The sequence below is a fragment of the Ranitomeya imitator genome, chromosome 2 (genome assembly GCF_032444005.1).
Source record: "Ranitomeya imitator isolate aRanImi1 chromosome 2, aRanImi1.pri, whole genome shotgun sequence".
NCBI lineage: Eukaryota > Metazoa > Chordata > Amphibia > Anura > Dendrobatidae > Ranitomeya > Ranitomeya imitator.
Genome location: NC_091283.1, coordinates 478,985,756 through 479,000,625, shown reverse-complemented (window position 1 = coordinate 479,000,625; position 14,870 = coordinate 478,985,756). Strand labels below are relative to the sequence as shown.

General features: G+C 43.7%; 2 protein-coding genes across 2 annotated transcripts in view; both read right to left on the bottom strand.

Moving 5' to 3' along the window:
- Nucleotides 1-4,876: 4,876 nt before the first annotated feature.
- On the bottom strand, nucleotides 4,877-7,627 carry LOC138667504 (somatotropin). The gene is made up of 5 exons (XM_069755679.1): nucleotides 7,578-7,627; nucleotides 7,135-7,292; nucleotides 5,770-5,886; nucleotides 5,502-5,654; nucleotides 4,877-5,269 (listed from the first exon to the last, which is right to left on the bottom strand). Exons 1-5 carry the CDS (start codon nucleotides 7,585-7,587, stop codon nucleotides 5,066-5,068), a joined length of 642 nt encoding a protein of 213 aa, XP_069611780.1. The 5' UTR covers nucleotides 7,588-7,627; the 3' UTR covers nucleotides 4,877-5,065.
- Nucleotides 7,628-9,206: 1,579 nt separating this feature from the next.
- Nucleotides 9,207-14,870, bottom strand: part of CD79B (CD79b molecule) — a 38,852-nt gene continuing 33,188 nt past the window's right edge. The window contains exons 5-6 of the mRNA XM_069751325.1: nucleotides 14,208-14,249; nucleotides 9,207-12,063 (exon numbers count right to left, since the gene is read on the bottom strand). Of these exons, the coding sequence (XP_069607426.1) occupies nucleotides 11,965-12,063; nucleotides 14,208-14,249 (141 nt within the window). The 3' untranslated portion in view covers nucleotides 9,207-11,964. The remainder of the gene's footprint in view (nucleotides 12,064-14,207; nucleotides 14,250-14,870) is intronic.

The following is a 14,870-nucleotide window of genomic DNA, read 5'->3' as shown; positions in this document are numbered from 1 at the left end:
TCTGTCCACTAACCTCTGGTATTAGTTAGTGAGTTTTTTTTTATCTTCCGTCATGTCTCATTCAAAAGGAGTCCGCTCTCGCCCTGCAGCCTCTGCTAGTTTTGTCAACCATTTTGTTTTCTCTTGTAAGTGCAGACTCCCTTCAGATCAGTCTTCTTCCCTCTGCCAAGATTGCAGCAATCAATCCGTGCTTACTTAGGAGTCCTCCACCGCTTTCGGTGAGAGTGCACCCCTTATCCCAGTGTGAGTGACTTCTCTTTCCCAATCCGTTGCAGACTTAACCAAGGTTTCTCAGACTCTAGTATCTGTGCTGGACAATTTTATTCCTCCCCCCGCTGCTGTTGGCAGCTCCCATGACCTACCCTTCCCTCCTTCTACTGATACTAGCAATGTCCGTAAGAGGGTTAGGCGGGAGAGTCATTCCAGATCTTCCTCTTGTTCCCTGTCTCCCCATGCAGGCTCTTGTAGGCAGGTTGAAGCCAAGTTAAACCAGTTTTTAATGAAGGTCACTGGGGGATAAAGTTCTGTTTAAACAGTCCAATCCTCAGCATCCTCTCCTTAAGCGGAGATTTCAGCCCTTTCGTCCTTTTCAGCACTTTTCACCTGTGGAAGATTCTTCCTGCCAGGAGAGGCCGCAGGCACAACAAGAAAGGAGAAAAGCATCCTTTAAGCCGACACCCTCCTGGTTCCCCGCAATGCGCAAAGCCGATACTCCAGGAGCAGGCCTAGCAGATTCTCTTCCTCACGACGTTTCTTTGCCACCCAAGTAGTCTTCCGCGGTGGGCGGTCGACTCCTATTCTTCAGGGACTCTTGGCTCGCCTCTGTGTAAGACTCCTGGTTACAAGATAATTCACCTCACTGCCCCGAGGTGTGTTTTTTTTTTTTTTTTTTTAAATCCTGCCCCCCAAGGGACCCCTCTCTGATTCCGGGTTGCTTCGCAGTCATTGCCTCTCTCATTCGAACAGGCGACATCGTTCCTGTCTCACCTCAGGAGCATTTTACAGGATTCTATTCAAACCTCTTTGCAGTTCCAAAGAAGGACTGGTCTGCCCGACTCATCCTAGAACTCAAGTTACTGACCCACAAGATCCGTCTACGTCATTTCAGGATGGAATCCCTCCGCTCAATAATAGCTTCCATGGAACTACAAGAGTTCCTGTGTTTGGATATCCAGGGCGCCTATCTCCAGGTCCCTATTTTTCCATGACATCAGAGCTTTCTAGAATTCGCAGTGTGACAGGACCACTTTTAGTTTGTCGCTCTGCCTTTTAGGCTGGCGACTGAAGAGAATTCACTGCACACTCTATCCGTAAGGTGATGAAGAAAGGAAATTTATTTATGTGGTCACACAATATTCGTAGAGCAGAGAAGAGAAAAACGTATATGAGCGACTCTATTCAACGTTTCGACTGATCTCCGGTCTTATTCAATATGCCGCCTTATGCTGAGAAATGCTTGAGTGGTCCTGTGAAGTGGATGTTATGGGCAGCGCTCCATCACTTTGCCCCCTTAAACAGTGTGCTTAGGCTGCTTCTGCTCTCTGCTGCTGGCGTGGCAGGCAACCACATCCAGGGTCTTTACAAAGATAATGGCAGCTGTGATGGTCATTTTGAAGACCAGGGGTCTAGTGGCCATATCTTACCTGGATGATATCCTGATTAAAGCTCCATTCTTTTCCCTAGACCAGGAGAGCCTTTCTATCACTCTGGACACCAGGTCAACAAGTCCAAATCTTGTCTAGCTCCGACCTAGCATCTGATTTTCCTAGGCATGTTCTTGACACTCCAGGCGAGGGTCTTTCTCCCTAAGGAAAAGAAAGCAGCTCTCCTCTAATGGGGTATTCACGCTCTTCAGGGCCCTTGGGCTCTGTCCCATCGATCGACCATGGAGGTCATGGGCAGGGTCATGGCGGCTGCCAAACCGATGCCCTTCGCTCATTTCTGCACCAGGCCACTTCAGCAGACCATTCTGTCCCAATGGGACAGGTCCGTTCTCTCCCTGGATCATCCAGTTCGGATCTAGTCGCAAATCAAGGCATCCCTAAACTGGTGGCTATCCTCCCCCCTCATTTGTCAGGGACGGTCGTTCCTCCCTATTCACTGGCAAATGATTAAAATGGATGCCAGTCTCCTCAGCTGAGGAGCCGTCTTCCACAACAACACGGTCCAGGGCCGTTGGTCGCCGGAGACTTATCTGCCAATAAATGTTCTCGATATCCTTCTTCTGTCCATTGTCCATATATGAACCACTAGGGAGGAACCCTGAGTCCACTGGCCATGACCAAAGTCTCCAAGATTCTTCTCTGGGCAGAGACCAAACTTCCGGCATATCAACGGTGCACATTCCTGGCGTAGACAATTGGGCCGTCGACTTTCTCAGTCGCGAGGGTCTCGCGGCAGCAGAATGGTCTCTGCATCAGGCTGTTTTTCATCGGATTTGTTTCCGATTGGGGACTCCGGAAGTGGATCTCTCAGCTTCCAGAATGAACAGAAAGGTTCTTTTAATCCTCTCGCTGTGGGCGTGAACACTCTGGCAATACCCTGGTCACAGTTCATCATTCCTCATCTGTTCCCGCCTCTTCCCCTTTTTCCCAGATTGTTAAAGAAAATTAAAGCAGAAGGGGTGCCTGTCATCCTAATAGCACAGGATTGGCCCAGGAGAGCCTGATATGCAGAGGGTGTCAACTTACTCGCATATGCCCCTTGGAGACTTTCAGACGGACCAGCTCTGCTTTCCCAGGGACACCTCTTCCACCGGAATTCTTGGTCGCTCAATTTGATGGCGTAGCTGTTGAAGTTGCAGTTTTAAGAGCTTCCAGGTTTTCAGAGACTGTTATTCAGACAATGATCCGTGCTCGGAAGCCGGCATCGTCTCGAGTCTACTATCAGACATGGAAGGCCTTCTTCCATTTGTGTGGGACTAATCACACCGTGCCTATGGTTTTTTCGCTATCTTTTCTGGCCTTCCTTCAAGGAGGGCTTGATGAAGAGCTAGCTCTGTTTTCTGAAGGGCCAAGTCTCTGTTATCCACCATTCTTTTCCAAAAGAATTTGGCTATTCATCCTCAGGTCAAAGCTTTTCTTCAGGGATTAGCTCATGCAGCTCATCCGTATCGACCTCCTGCAGATCATTAGGACCTCAACCTGGTTCTAGAGGTTCTCAGGAGTTTCCCCTTTGAAACTGCTCAGGGAGGTCTCCTTACTTTTTTTTTTTTTTTTATCTTGGAAGGTTTTTTCTCATAGCCATCAGATCCATCAGGTGGGTTTAGGAGCTGGCGGCTTTTGTTGCTCACCCTTCCTTAAGGTAACGTTACACTAAACGACTTACCAACGATCACGACCAGCGATACGACCTGGCCATGATCGTTGGTAAGTCGTTGTGTGGTCGCTGGGGAGCTGTCACACAGACAGCTCTCTCCAGCGGCCAACGATCAGGGGAAAGACTTCGGCATCGTTGAAACTGTCTTCAACGATGCCGAAGTCCCCGGGTAACCAGGGTAAACATCGGGTTACTAAGTGCAGGGCGCTTAGTAACCCGATATTTACCCTGGTTACCGTTGTAAAAGTAAAAAAAAAAAACACTACATACTCACATTCCGATGTCTGTCACGTTCCCCGCCGTCAGCTTCCCGCACTGACTGTCAGCGCCGGCCGTAAAGCAGAGCACAGCGGTGACGTCACCGCTGTGCTCTGCTTTTTGGCCGGCGCTGACAGTCAGTTCAGGGAAGCTGACGGTGGGGGCCGTGACAGACATCGGAATGTGAGTATGTACTGTTTTTTTTCTTTTTTTTGTTTTTTTTAACTTTTACCAGGGTAAATATTGGGTTACTAAGCGCGGCCCTGCGCTTTGTAACCAGGGTAAATATCGGGTTACTAGTGAACACATCGCTGGATCGGCATCACACATGCCGATCCAGCGATGACAGCGGGGGATCAGCGACCAAATAAAGGTCCTGATCATTCCCCAACGACCAACGATCTCAGCAACTAACTAACTAACTAAATCGTTGTGTGAAGTTACAGTACCTTTATTCTACACCAAGATAAGGTGGTTTTACATCCTGTACCTTCTTTTCTCCCAAAGGGACTGTCCGCCTTTTATCTCAATGAGGTCATTGTCCTCCCCTCTTTCTTTTAATCACTAACTGATTAACTTAGTGCCAGTCGGTGGGGTGTACACTGCTGAGGAGCAGCTAACATTTTTATGCCTAGTGGCAGCAGCATACACCCATGGTTTCCTGTGTCCCGAATAAAGATTTTACGGTGAGCAATTAAAATCTTATTTTTTTTCCCCATTAATTGGAAACTGTCACCGGGTTTTTGACATGTAATTTGAGAGTAGCATGATATATGGGATGAGACGCCGATTCCAGCGATATGTCTCTGCTGGTCTGCATGCTGTCATTTTAATACAGTTACTGCTGAGAATGCTGAGCCCTGTATAACTCCACCACTGATTGGCAGCTTTCCGTGTACATTGACAGAAAGCTGATAATCAGTAGTGGGGGTGGGGTTGGGGGTTACACAGAGGAGGGGATTAGGAAGCTTGAGATCTCCTGCTGTTAAAACACTGACTCTTTTTAAACACCAACACAAAGCTGAGTAAATGATACATTGCTTGAATCATGGTCTCTGTCCCTATATCATGAACCTGCTGACAAATCCACTTTAAGCACTTTGTCATATAGTCGGTGACACATCTTGGACATAAGGACATTTATGCTGCATGGTTGCCATAATATACTGGCAGTATATGCCCTTCATGCCACCTGGTATGAAGAGCTATTGGCTTTGTGAATATACACGTTACTGTAGTTGTTCTGAAGTAGATTATTAATGCCTTACAAGGATTCTGCTTCTTATTCTTTTATTATTTTACAATATACAAAGACATTTAAGAGACAAGGCAAAATACATTAGAAACACATATTCTTTGGTCAGGAAGTATGATAGTAGCATTACATTAACCATTCTGATTTTCTCCACGTGGCTGATGATAAAATGCAGCAGGTTTCTGGGCTTCTTGTAGAAGGGCTGCCACTCGTAGCACTCCTTTTCTCCTTAATTTACACCATGCAGTTGCTCTCCACAAATCTCCGGCACTTCATCACTTTTAGGTAAGTCTCCACCTTGTGCATGTCTTTCTTCAAACAAGACAGGAGACCATAGTTTTTAATCCGTGCATCATCGTTGTTGTCTGAATGGGAATCAAATTTGTCATATGTGAAGGTCAATAGGCCGTAATTCCTGGCGTTTCCATCATCTAGTTCCTGGTGATGGCAAAAAAGATGAATCATTAAAGGGATAGGCTAGGTCATCCATATCAGATCGATGACCCGTCACCCTGACTGATCAGTTATTATTAGCTCTGGATGCGACCATTGAATGAAGCTGTATGGCACATCTCCCGTTCAATGTGTAGCAGCCGCTGCTGAGAACTGCGGTATAGGTGCATGACTACTAGCTAACCAGCAGGGGGGGCACACTGAAGGTTTATCTTACCCTTATGAGAGCATATAATCCTTCTTCAAGATCTCGCAGTTTTTCATAGACTGCATTCCCGAACATTTGGTTAGTGAATAGTTTACTCAGCGATTGCATCGGTGTCATCCAAGACTGAATGAGGGTGAGGGAGAATCGAAGAAGGTCCATGTCCTGTAATAAGTGGAAATTAGTTAAGAGTTTTGTTAGCGGTGTGGTTATGGTGGTAGACTCATGACACAACCTTCAGGCTGTGAGGAAACCACCCTCAGTGGAGGACACAACTTACTGATTTCTGGTGGGTGTTGTCCTTGTCGGTTGGGGCTGGGATGGTTTCTGAGTAGCAGAACATTGCATAGGAGTTTTTATTTGAGTATCTCTTATCTTCACGGATGAATGTTCGTTCCTGGAAGAGAGATGTAAGCTAGTCAACAGCACAGTCGGCCATAGTGCGATGAACTATTCACCATATTGCTTGGGTTTGCTTCATTACAAGCATCATCTGAGAATTAGGGCGCATTCAGATGACCATAGTTTCGTTCTGAGGGTGACCCATCACAACATTGCATCGCACTTGAGCCAATGTTATTCAATTAGGTTGTGCACATGTCCAATTTTTTTTTTTCTTGGACTGTGTGGTTCGATTAAAAAAAAAATAAATTTTTGCAGCATTCATGATTTTGTTTCGGTAATTGGATCACGCTCGGCCATTCAAGACTATGGATTTGTGAAAAAAATCAGACCACACTTGCATGACATCTGAGTACGGTCCCATTTTCATGGACTGACAGAATTTAGAAGATAAAGAATTTTTTTTAAAAAATTCGCCACATTTGATCCCATTTTGACCATACTCTAATCAGTCATAAACGGGACGCTTTTTTCAGATGGAGAATATACGGTTGTGTGACCCTAGGCTTACAGTAATTACATTTCCATATCTGACTCCAATTTACATACATTGGACTCCAGTTTGAAGTCTGCCAACCATTGGGGCCCCTTCGGAAGCAGCCCATACATTTTCAACAGTTATTCTCCAAGTGCCCATTCAGCAGGATGACTACCGTTCTTGCCCTTTCCATACACATGTATGTTGGCTTGGCATGTGTTCTCAATAGGGAAAAAGCCATTGCCAGACACTTGTGGTGACTGCTTATCTTCCCTGAGAACAAAAGGATAGGGCTTTGACTTTTAACAGCCTGATCCTTCTTTCCCTCAATATCTGTCACTGAGAGACCCCCATACGAATAAGAAAACATGCAGTCCTGCCAAAATCAATGGGTTAGGTTGATTATTTCTGATGTCTAGGCCTCACAGATCTTCTACTGAGTAGAATACAGGAACTCTATCGGCTTTTTGCCTGAAATGGCGCTACTCCCAGGTATTTAGAAGGAACTACAACACAGCTTGACTTACTTTCATGAGGTTCTTTAGCAATTTTCTGCACATTAGCTGCTCAGGAGCAGGATATTGTCAGAAAGAAGCTGAAGTAGCCACAATCCCACCATTCTAGGCATTACTATACATCTGAGTGGTTAGATACTCCCTCAATCAGGACTTTGGAGATAGTATATGGCATCAGTGTTTCGGTGGAGAATCCCTTTAGATATAAAGGCTATACATTTTCTATTCCAACCATCAGTCCAGTACTTACATAGTCTCTGTATGTGTCTGCCACCACCTGGTGAATGTATTGTGCCCTGATTACAGCATTATTGAGGAGACTGGCAAGAGGTATCTGGGGGAAGGCACTGAACCCTGGAGGGCTTTGAAGGCACATGATGAGCAGCAGTCCAAGCGAGGAGCACAGTCCTAGAAACAGGTAATGAACCACATAAGTTAATATGAGATAATAAATTATGATGCCACCACCTTTCAGACATTTCTGCATGAATAGTCTGCATTGGTCCATCTGTTAGCCACCATTATTTTTAGACATTTGATGGACTTGTAGGAAAAGTGCCATCGTTGCCCACAGATTGTGCTTGTTATTGCTTAATCCCATCAGTTGCAATATCAAGTCATAACCTATGGACAGATGGGACTTTTGGAAGACGGCAGCCGTGGGTTTTTTTCCTAGCCATCTACTTTCCATACCTGAAGCCATTTCTTTCTGGTTGTGAAGGAGTTGGTGGTGCAGGTCTTCTTGATGTAAGGACCAGCTCAGATCTCAGCCATTTATATATGTAAAGTGATTAATAATCAAAAGGTTTTTACAACGATCAGGTCACAACTAATACATGTATGAAACGTTTCTCATGTGACACTTCTTTAATATGGATAAAACAAGGTGACATTTCTCCTCGTACAAACATCTATATACAGTATTTCTGTAAAGCTCATATTACCGCTCGCATTATTCCATTCACGGAGCGTAGCTTGGCTTTCATTGAATACTATGTTGATCGTTCTGATCCATTAATGCAGTAAGTGACACCTATATCCTGTGTATTTAATAGGCAGAAATCCACCTGCTCTTTGACTACACATCGACTCTGAATATTAAAGAAGTGGACAGACGTAGAATAGACGCTGAGGGAGACCTTGCTCTCACCCCACACTATTTGTTGTTGTTGTCTCCACACACTGCTTTCTTACTGTCCTATTCATCTTTTACTTTATATACAAATCGTTTCTGGCTCTATCGGGTCATGTGTTTGATGCCATGAAAAATCAGATTGGGGCAGAATATCCTGACTGATCAGTTCACTGTAACGAGGGAGATAGTCACTTTGTTTTCCATCTGGACTCTGGTCAGGAAGTGTCGGTCTTTTCTGGTGGGCATGAAATTGTGGTAAAAGACAGATAATGACTGCTGGAATGGGAACCAGATTGAGATCAGAAAGTAACTGTCATTTTAGCAAATGGCTCCATACTCCGAATCCCTCAGGGCTATAGATGCAATCCCTGAGAGAGAGTGGCCCGAAAACAATGCCTAACACCCAGTTCCCTGACTCTACTCATCTGACCCTAGATCACAATAGTGCTCTTCACAGAAAGTCTGGTTATTGTAGTTGTAATACAGTGGCCATATTACAGCCGTCTTGAATTAACCTAAAGGTCCACAATTATCAGTAACGAGTCGTAGAAACGATTGTTTCATGATAACCGTGCGGTGTAAACAGGTCGCCTGTCACCCGACAAATGGTGAAATTAGCTTTTGTTTTGTATAAAAGATCATCGTTCTCAGCAGCACATCATCTTTTGTAAGCAGGACTTGTGCGGCTGAGCGCAAAGCTATGTGCATGGAGTTGGGGATATGGCAAACCAGTCCCTATAGTGTGCGTTTCCCATTGTCCTCCCTATTCCATGTTTCTCAGTGTAACATAGCGAGGTACATTAGGGCCCCTCTGTAGAAGCTGCGGTATGTCTCTATAGAACATACGACAGTAATGTACATGAGACGTAGGCTGGAGTCACACTTTTACAGTCTGCGAGAGAACAGTATACAGTATATTTCTTGTAAATACAAGAGCAGATCCCGACTTCCAGATATGATAGGACAAAGTGCAGATGTTAAAAAATCCCATTCACACATGAGGTCAAAAACCAAACAACCTCCATGGTGTGATTTTTATTTCATCGTGGCAGCATGCTCTGTCCGTTGCAACAATGTCAAGGAGTTAATGCTTCCTTCTGTTTTTTTTAGACACTCTTGCCAACCATAAGGTAGGACATTGGGGTGAAAGGTTTAAAAACTCGAGAAAATTGAATGTTACGAGCATATCCTCATAATTATTTTATTTTTCTGCATTTATTACACACGTCTTTGCATCAGGGAACAATAATAGCACCATATTATATAAGGAGAAAACCGGTTACACATCTGAACAATCCAATAGTTTAAAAACTTTCCTCTAAATACAAATAATGGAATGAGTAAAATAGAATATATTAACCCCTTAATGACATGCGCCGTACATGTACAGCACATGTCATGTCCCTTCCTTTGATGTGGGCTCTAACGTTGAGCCCACATCTTTCCCGGCACATGTCAGATGTTTTGAGCAGCTGACATGTGCCCCTAACATCTGCGGGTGGAATCGTGATCCACCCATGGCTGTTCACCCGATTAAATGCCGGTGTCAACCTCTGACAGCTGCATTTAATGTGATCCTGCTGGAAACTCCTCACTAATCCCGCCCATCGGTGACCCCGGAACATGATCACAGGTCACCGATGGGTCGGCATGACAACCAGAGGTCTCCAGCAGACGTCTATGGTTGTCATAACCGGATTGCTATGAGCACCACCCTGTGGTCGGCGCTCATAGCAAGTGAGCATTCTGATCATCGCCTGTATGTAGCAGAAGCGATCGGGTTATCGCAGCCTCTAATCTCCCATGGAGAATATTGAAGCAAGTGAAAAGTTTAAAAAAAAAAAAAAAAAAGTTTTTAAAAATATATATAAAAAATATAAAAGTTCAACTCGCCTCCCATTCGTTCCATTCAAAATAAAACAAAAAAAATACACATTTGGTATTGCAGCATTCAGAATTGTTCGATCTATCAAGCTATAAAAAGAATTAATCCTATTGGTAAACAGCATAATAATAATGTTTTAATAATCTTTTTACTTATATAGCGCCAACATATTCCGCAGCGCTCTACAGTTTTCACACATTATCATCGCTGTCCCCGATGAGGCTCACAATCTAAATTCACTATCAGTATGTATTTGGAATGTGGGAGGAAACCGGAGAACCCGGAGGAAACCCACACAAACACGGGGAGAACATACAAACTCGTAATGAAAAAAAAAAAGCAAAAATGCCAGAGTTACAATTTTTTTTGGTTGCCACAACATTGCATTAACATGCAATAACGGGCGATCAAAAGATTGTATCTGCACCAAAATAGTATAATTAAAAATGCCAGATCAGCACGCAAAAAAGAAGCCTTCACCCGACCCCAGATCACGAAAAAATGGAGATGGTGCTACGGGTCTCGGAAAATGATGCAATTTTTATCTTTTTTTACAAACTTTGAATTTTTTTTTACCATTTAGATAAAAAGCAACATATACATGCTTGGCATCTATGGACTCGTAATGGGCTGGAGAATCATAATGGCAGGTCAGTTTTAGCATTTGGTGAACATGGTAGAAAAAATCCAAAAAACAGTTGTGGAATTGCAGTTGGAATTTTTTTTCCCGTTTTCGAGTACACGACATGGTAAAACCAATGGTGTCGTTCAAAAGTACAACTGGTCCTGCAAAAACAAGCCCTCACATGGCCATATTGACCAAAAAATAAAAGTTATGGCTCTGGGAAGAAAGGGAGCAAAAAACAAACGCAAAAACTAAAAAAAAAAGGGCGTGAAGGGGTTAAAGTCTGCCAAGAAAGTAGCTTATTTATTAAAGGCAGTCTGCCAGCACAAAATGACTGTACAGACCAAGCACCGTACCATGGCGTGGCAAAGCATCTTCCCACCTGCTTGTTTTCCATAGATCTCTGCCCTCCTCTCTCTCCTAGCTACGGCTGACAAGGTAAAGGGGAAGAGATAGATGAAAAGCAAGTAGGTGGGAAGTTGCACTTAACTGTCTGGCAACACCAAGGGGGAACAGAGCTTGGTTTGAACAGTCATTTTGTGTTGACAGACTCCCTTTAACATAGCTTTAGATCAGTGGACTGTAACCCGTACCTTTCTATTGGTGGTGAAACAATCGTTTTCTGTAGACTGCGGCAGTCAATGCATGCTGGGAGTTGTAGTTTCATTAGAGAATGAGAGGTGAAGTTGCAGATCACTGCTTTATATATTGATCATGCACCTTTAATATGATCAAAGGGTTTGATGGGTTCAAAACTATTAGGACACTTTACTGAATATTGCCGGCTGTTCACTTTGTGTCGGCACATTAAAATATACAAAGGGGTCATTTGATTTCAAAAACCTAATTTCAGATTTCTCGATGGGTCAAATTTGGGCTATTAGCAGGTGTTTCTCATAGGGAACCTCCATCAGCTAGACAAAGTAGAGAGTGACTGCGGAGCGCTTGGCTACAGGAGCAACATTTCTGTACAATGCACAGACCAACGCATTTAATAAACCTGTTTCACCCTGCGGGGGTGTTGCAGGGAAATTGAACACTTACTATCATGTACAGCTGGCTGCAACAACCCTAGACCAGTCTGTTTTAACAAAAAGGAATTATAAAAATCGAACAACCCCTTTTAAAATGGATTTCCCCTTTAAGCAAAGGCCCAAACAATGCCTGATAGCTATAATATATGGTAGATTCCGGATTTTCATAGGTGTAGCAGGTTATGCATTGCTAAAGCTGGGTACATAGTAGTCCCACTTGTCCCAGAAGGCAGAGAAGAAAAGAAAAAGGACAAGATCCCACAACATAGTCTGTTCATGTTGGTTCACGGCAAGTCCATCCTCATCACTTTGGGTTCCAACCAGAGCATTTTGGTTTAGTCTTGACTTTGAACCCAAGACGTAGCACTAAAGGGTCAGCATTATCCACCATCGTGACACTTCTACTCAAGGCACGGGTGCTCGCCCTCCATGGTCTTGGCTGCAAGGACTCGTACATTTTGGATGTCTTCATAGGTCGCTGTCTGATAGGCTTCTAGCCCCTGTGTAACACACAACATAAAATATAAGTACTCATACTAGATGCGTCTACAATAACTCGTCCTGTGGGTGATGACAAACCAATGCTAAATCTATTGTACACGGCCCTATAAGGATCTGGCATATGGGCCAGTGAAGCACGAGCACATTTATGCACCCCCATTATGGCGGCTGGAAATCCCCATGACTTTGAGCTAATGGCACAATAGTGATTTGTAATGCAGTTAGGTCAGGTCAGATCGGCATTTACACCATAATATGGATGTCAAAATGCCCCATATTAGCTTTGTGTAGAGGTTTGTGCACACAGCGGCTTTTTCAAGTGGTTTCCTCCTGAAAAAGTACTGCAAAAATGCCCTATAAAATGAACATTGCTGTGTAAGACCATGTGCACACGCTGCGGATTCCATTGCGGAATTTTCCGCAGCGGTTTTGATAAATCCGCAGTGCAAAACCGCTGTGGTTTTTATTGCGGTTTCCGCTGCGGGTTTTCACCTGTAGTTTCCTATTGGAGCAGGTGAAAAACCGCTGCGGATTCCGCACAAACAATTGACATGCTGCGGAAAATAAACCGCTGCGTTTCCGCGCATTTTTTTTCCGCAGCATGTGCACTGCGGATTTCATTTCCTATAGCGTTACATGGTACTGTAATTGCATGCGAAACCGCTGCGGATCCGCAGTGTGTGCACATACCCTTTATTAACGTTCTGTTTTATGTCACGTCTTTTGACTGTTATACACATTTGGAAAACCCAGAAGCGGTTAAAAAAAGTGACTTGCATATTCTTCCGCTCTGTATACTCAAAAGTGTAGAGTAAAAGACACCGGTTGCTGCAAGAACGATGCAAAACCGTTCAGGAAAATGACTCCTTGCATACACCTGAGACGGCTTTACCGGGGAAAACCAGGCTGCATCCCCATTCTAACATTTCTATCCTAGCAGTACATTAAAGTCTCCACTAGACGTCACACTCCCACCCCACAGGACCGATTGTGTCAGCAAATCCCCGATACATGATTCATTTAGACTCTGCACATTGAGTTTGCACCCCACACGTGCCATATATGCCATTTGTGCAATTGGGATTCATCAAACGTTTTGCACTGTTTACCTCGGGGTTGCAATATGTATTGCTTGCTGCAGAATGAGTTCTCTAAGAATCTCTGTGAGTTGAGTTTGTAACATATTTTTAGCTGTCTTATTCTGACCTGCTCTAAGATGACTTATGACCACAGACCACATCTAATATGAATGTGCACGGCCACAAAGCCAGAAGCTGCAAAATTTTCAATGACGACACCCAATTGCAAAAATGATTTTTAAGTCACAAATACATGCGTTTAAGTGAAAAACAAAAGCAGACAACCACTTTAAGCACTGCCTGCAAATCATCATAAAGAGATCCAATATGGTCAGAAATTTTGCACTACTTGTAAGACCCCTTGCAAAGTTTTATCCCATATGGAAACACTGAATGCATGGTTTTGGTGAACCTGTCGCTTTATACTGACTTGCAGGAAATGTCATGTAAGACATGGAGCCGTAGTATAAGGGACAGGCAGTGAAAAAAATCCTATAGCAGATGGCAAAACAAGCCCAGAGAAGTGGAGGTTATCCACTACTATATACAGGCTTGGACTGGCCAACAGGAGAACAGGGGAATCCTCCGGTGGGCCGCCACCCTCTTATATGAGCAGTACTTGGCACTATATACTTGAATCACTACAAAGACAGCATCTTATTCATTTACCAACCTACCCAGTTCATTGTTTTATAAATTTGTGATTGAGGATAATGTCACCTTTACATGTAGCTGAATAGTGGGGCTCTGGGGTTGGTTACTGGTGGGCCCTTAGCACCACCGTCCGACACTGGCTGTAGGTAGCCAATACTAGCAACCCTTCTCCAATAGGATTTTGTCTATGGCCAGTTGTACAGTGTTAGGCTGCCTTCACACTAGCAGTATTTGGTCAGTATTTGACATCAGTATTTGTAAGCCAAAACCAGGAGTGGAACAATCAGAGGAAAAGTATAATAGAAACATATGCACCACTTCTGTATTTATCACCCACTCCTGGTTTTGGCTTACACATACTGATGTAAAATACTGCTAGTGTGACGGCAGCCTTAATATGCAGTACGTACCTCATATGTATGGTCCTCGATCTTTAAACTGCGTTTTCTCTTCTGTAAGAGGAGCAAAATGAGTGTTAGTGCCGATTATAGCCTGTAATACATATTCTACATGGGCTTTAATAAGAAAGCATTATCTGTAGAAGATTGAAAGCTGATAATGAAATGTATCTATAGAGAATAATGTTTTGTTGACTACCTAATCAACCCATAGTTTGAAGATGGGACTCTCCCATTGATAGCATGTCTTCAGGACATCCCATAATATTCTCAGAGACCCACAACGATCAACAAAATGAGGAGGAAGCAGCTTAGAAGAGCCGGATTACCAAGCACAGTCACTTATATGAAGAACTGTGCCACAACCCCCTATTTATTGTATAGATTGGTGGGTGGTCTTGAAAGTTGGACTCAAACACAAATGTCTTATCCTAATCAATTTAAGTACTTGGGATATCACATATGGCCAAGTTCACATGGCTGGACTCTGACAACATTTTAAGACCCAAATAATGGCATCAATACCTAGACATCCCACCTTACAGAACTTAAAATGCCATAGAGGTTCATTGTGAAGTAGAATTAAGTAGTGTCCATGTGTTGTGGTCACAGTACCGAGCCTAAAATATATACTGCATCCATTAGTATTTGTACGGGATATTGATTTTTAATGTA

Excerpts from the sequence above, each read along its gene's own strand:
- LOC138667504 (XM_069755679.1), bottom strand. Across the intron at positions 5,655-5,769 it reads ACAACACCCACCAGAAATCA|GACATGGACCTTCTTCGATT; the intron begins GTAAGTTGTGTC and ends CACTTATTACAG. Across the intron at positions 5,270-5,501 it reads GATTATATGCTCTCATAAGG|GAACTAGATGATGGAAACGC; the intron begins GTAAGATAAACC and ends TGCCATCACCAG.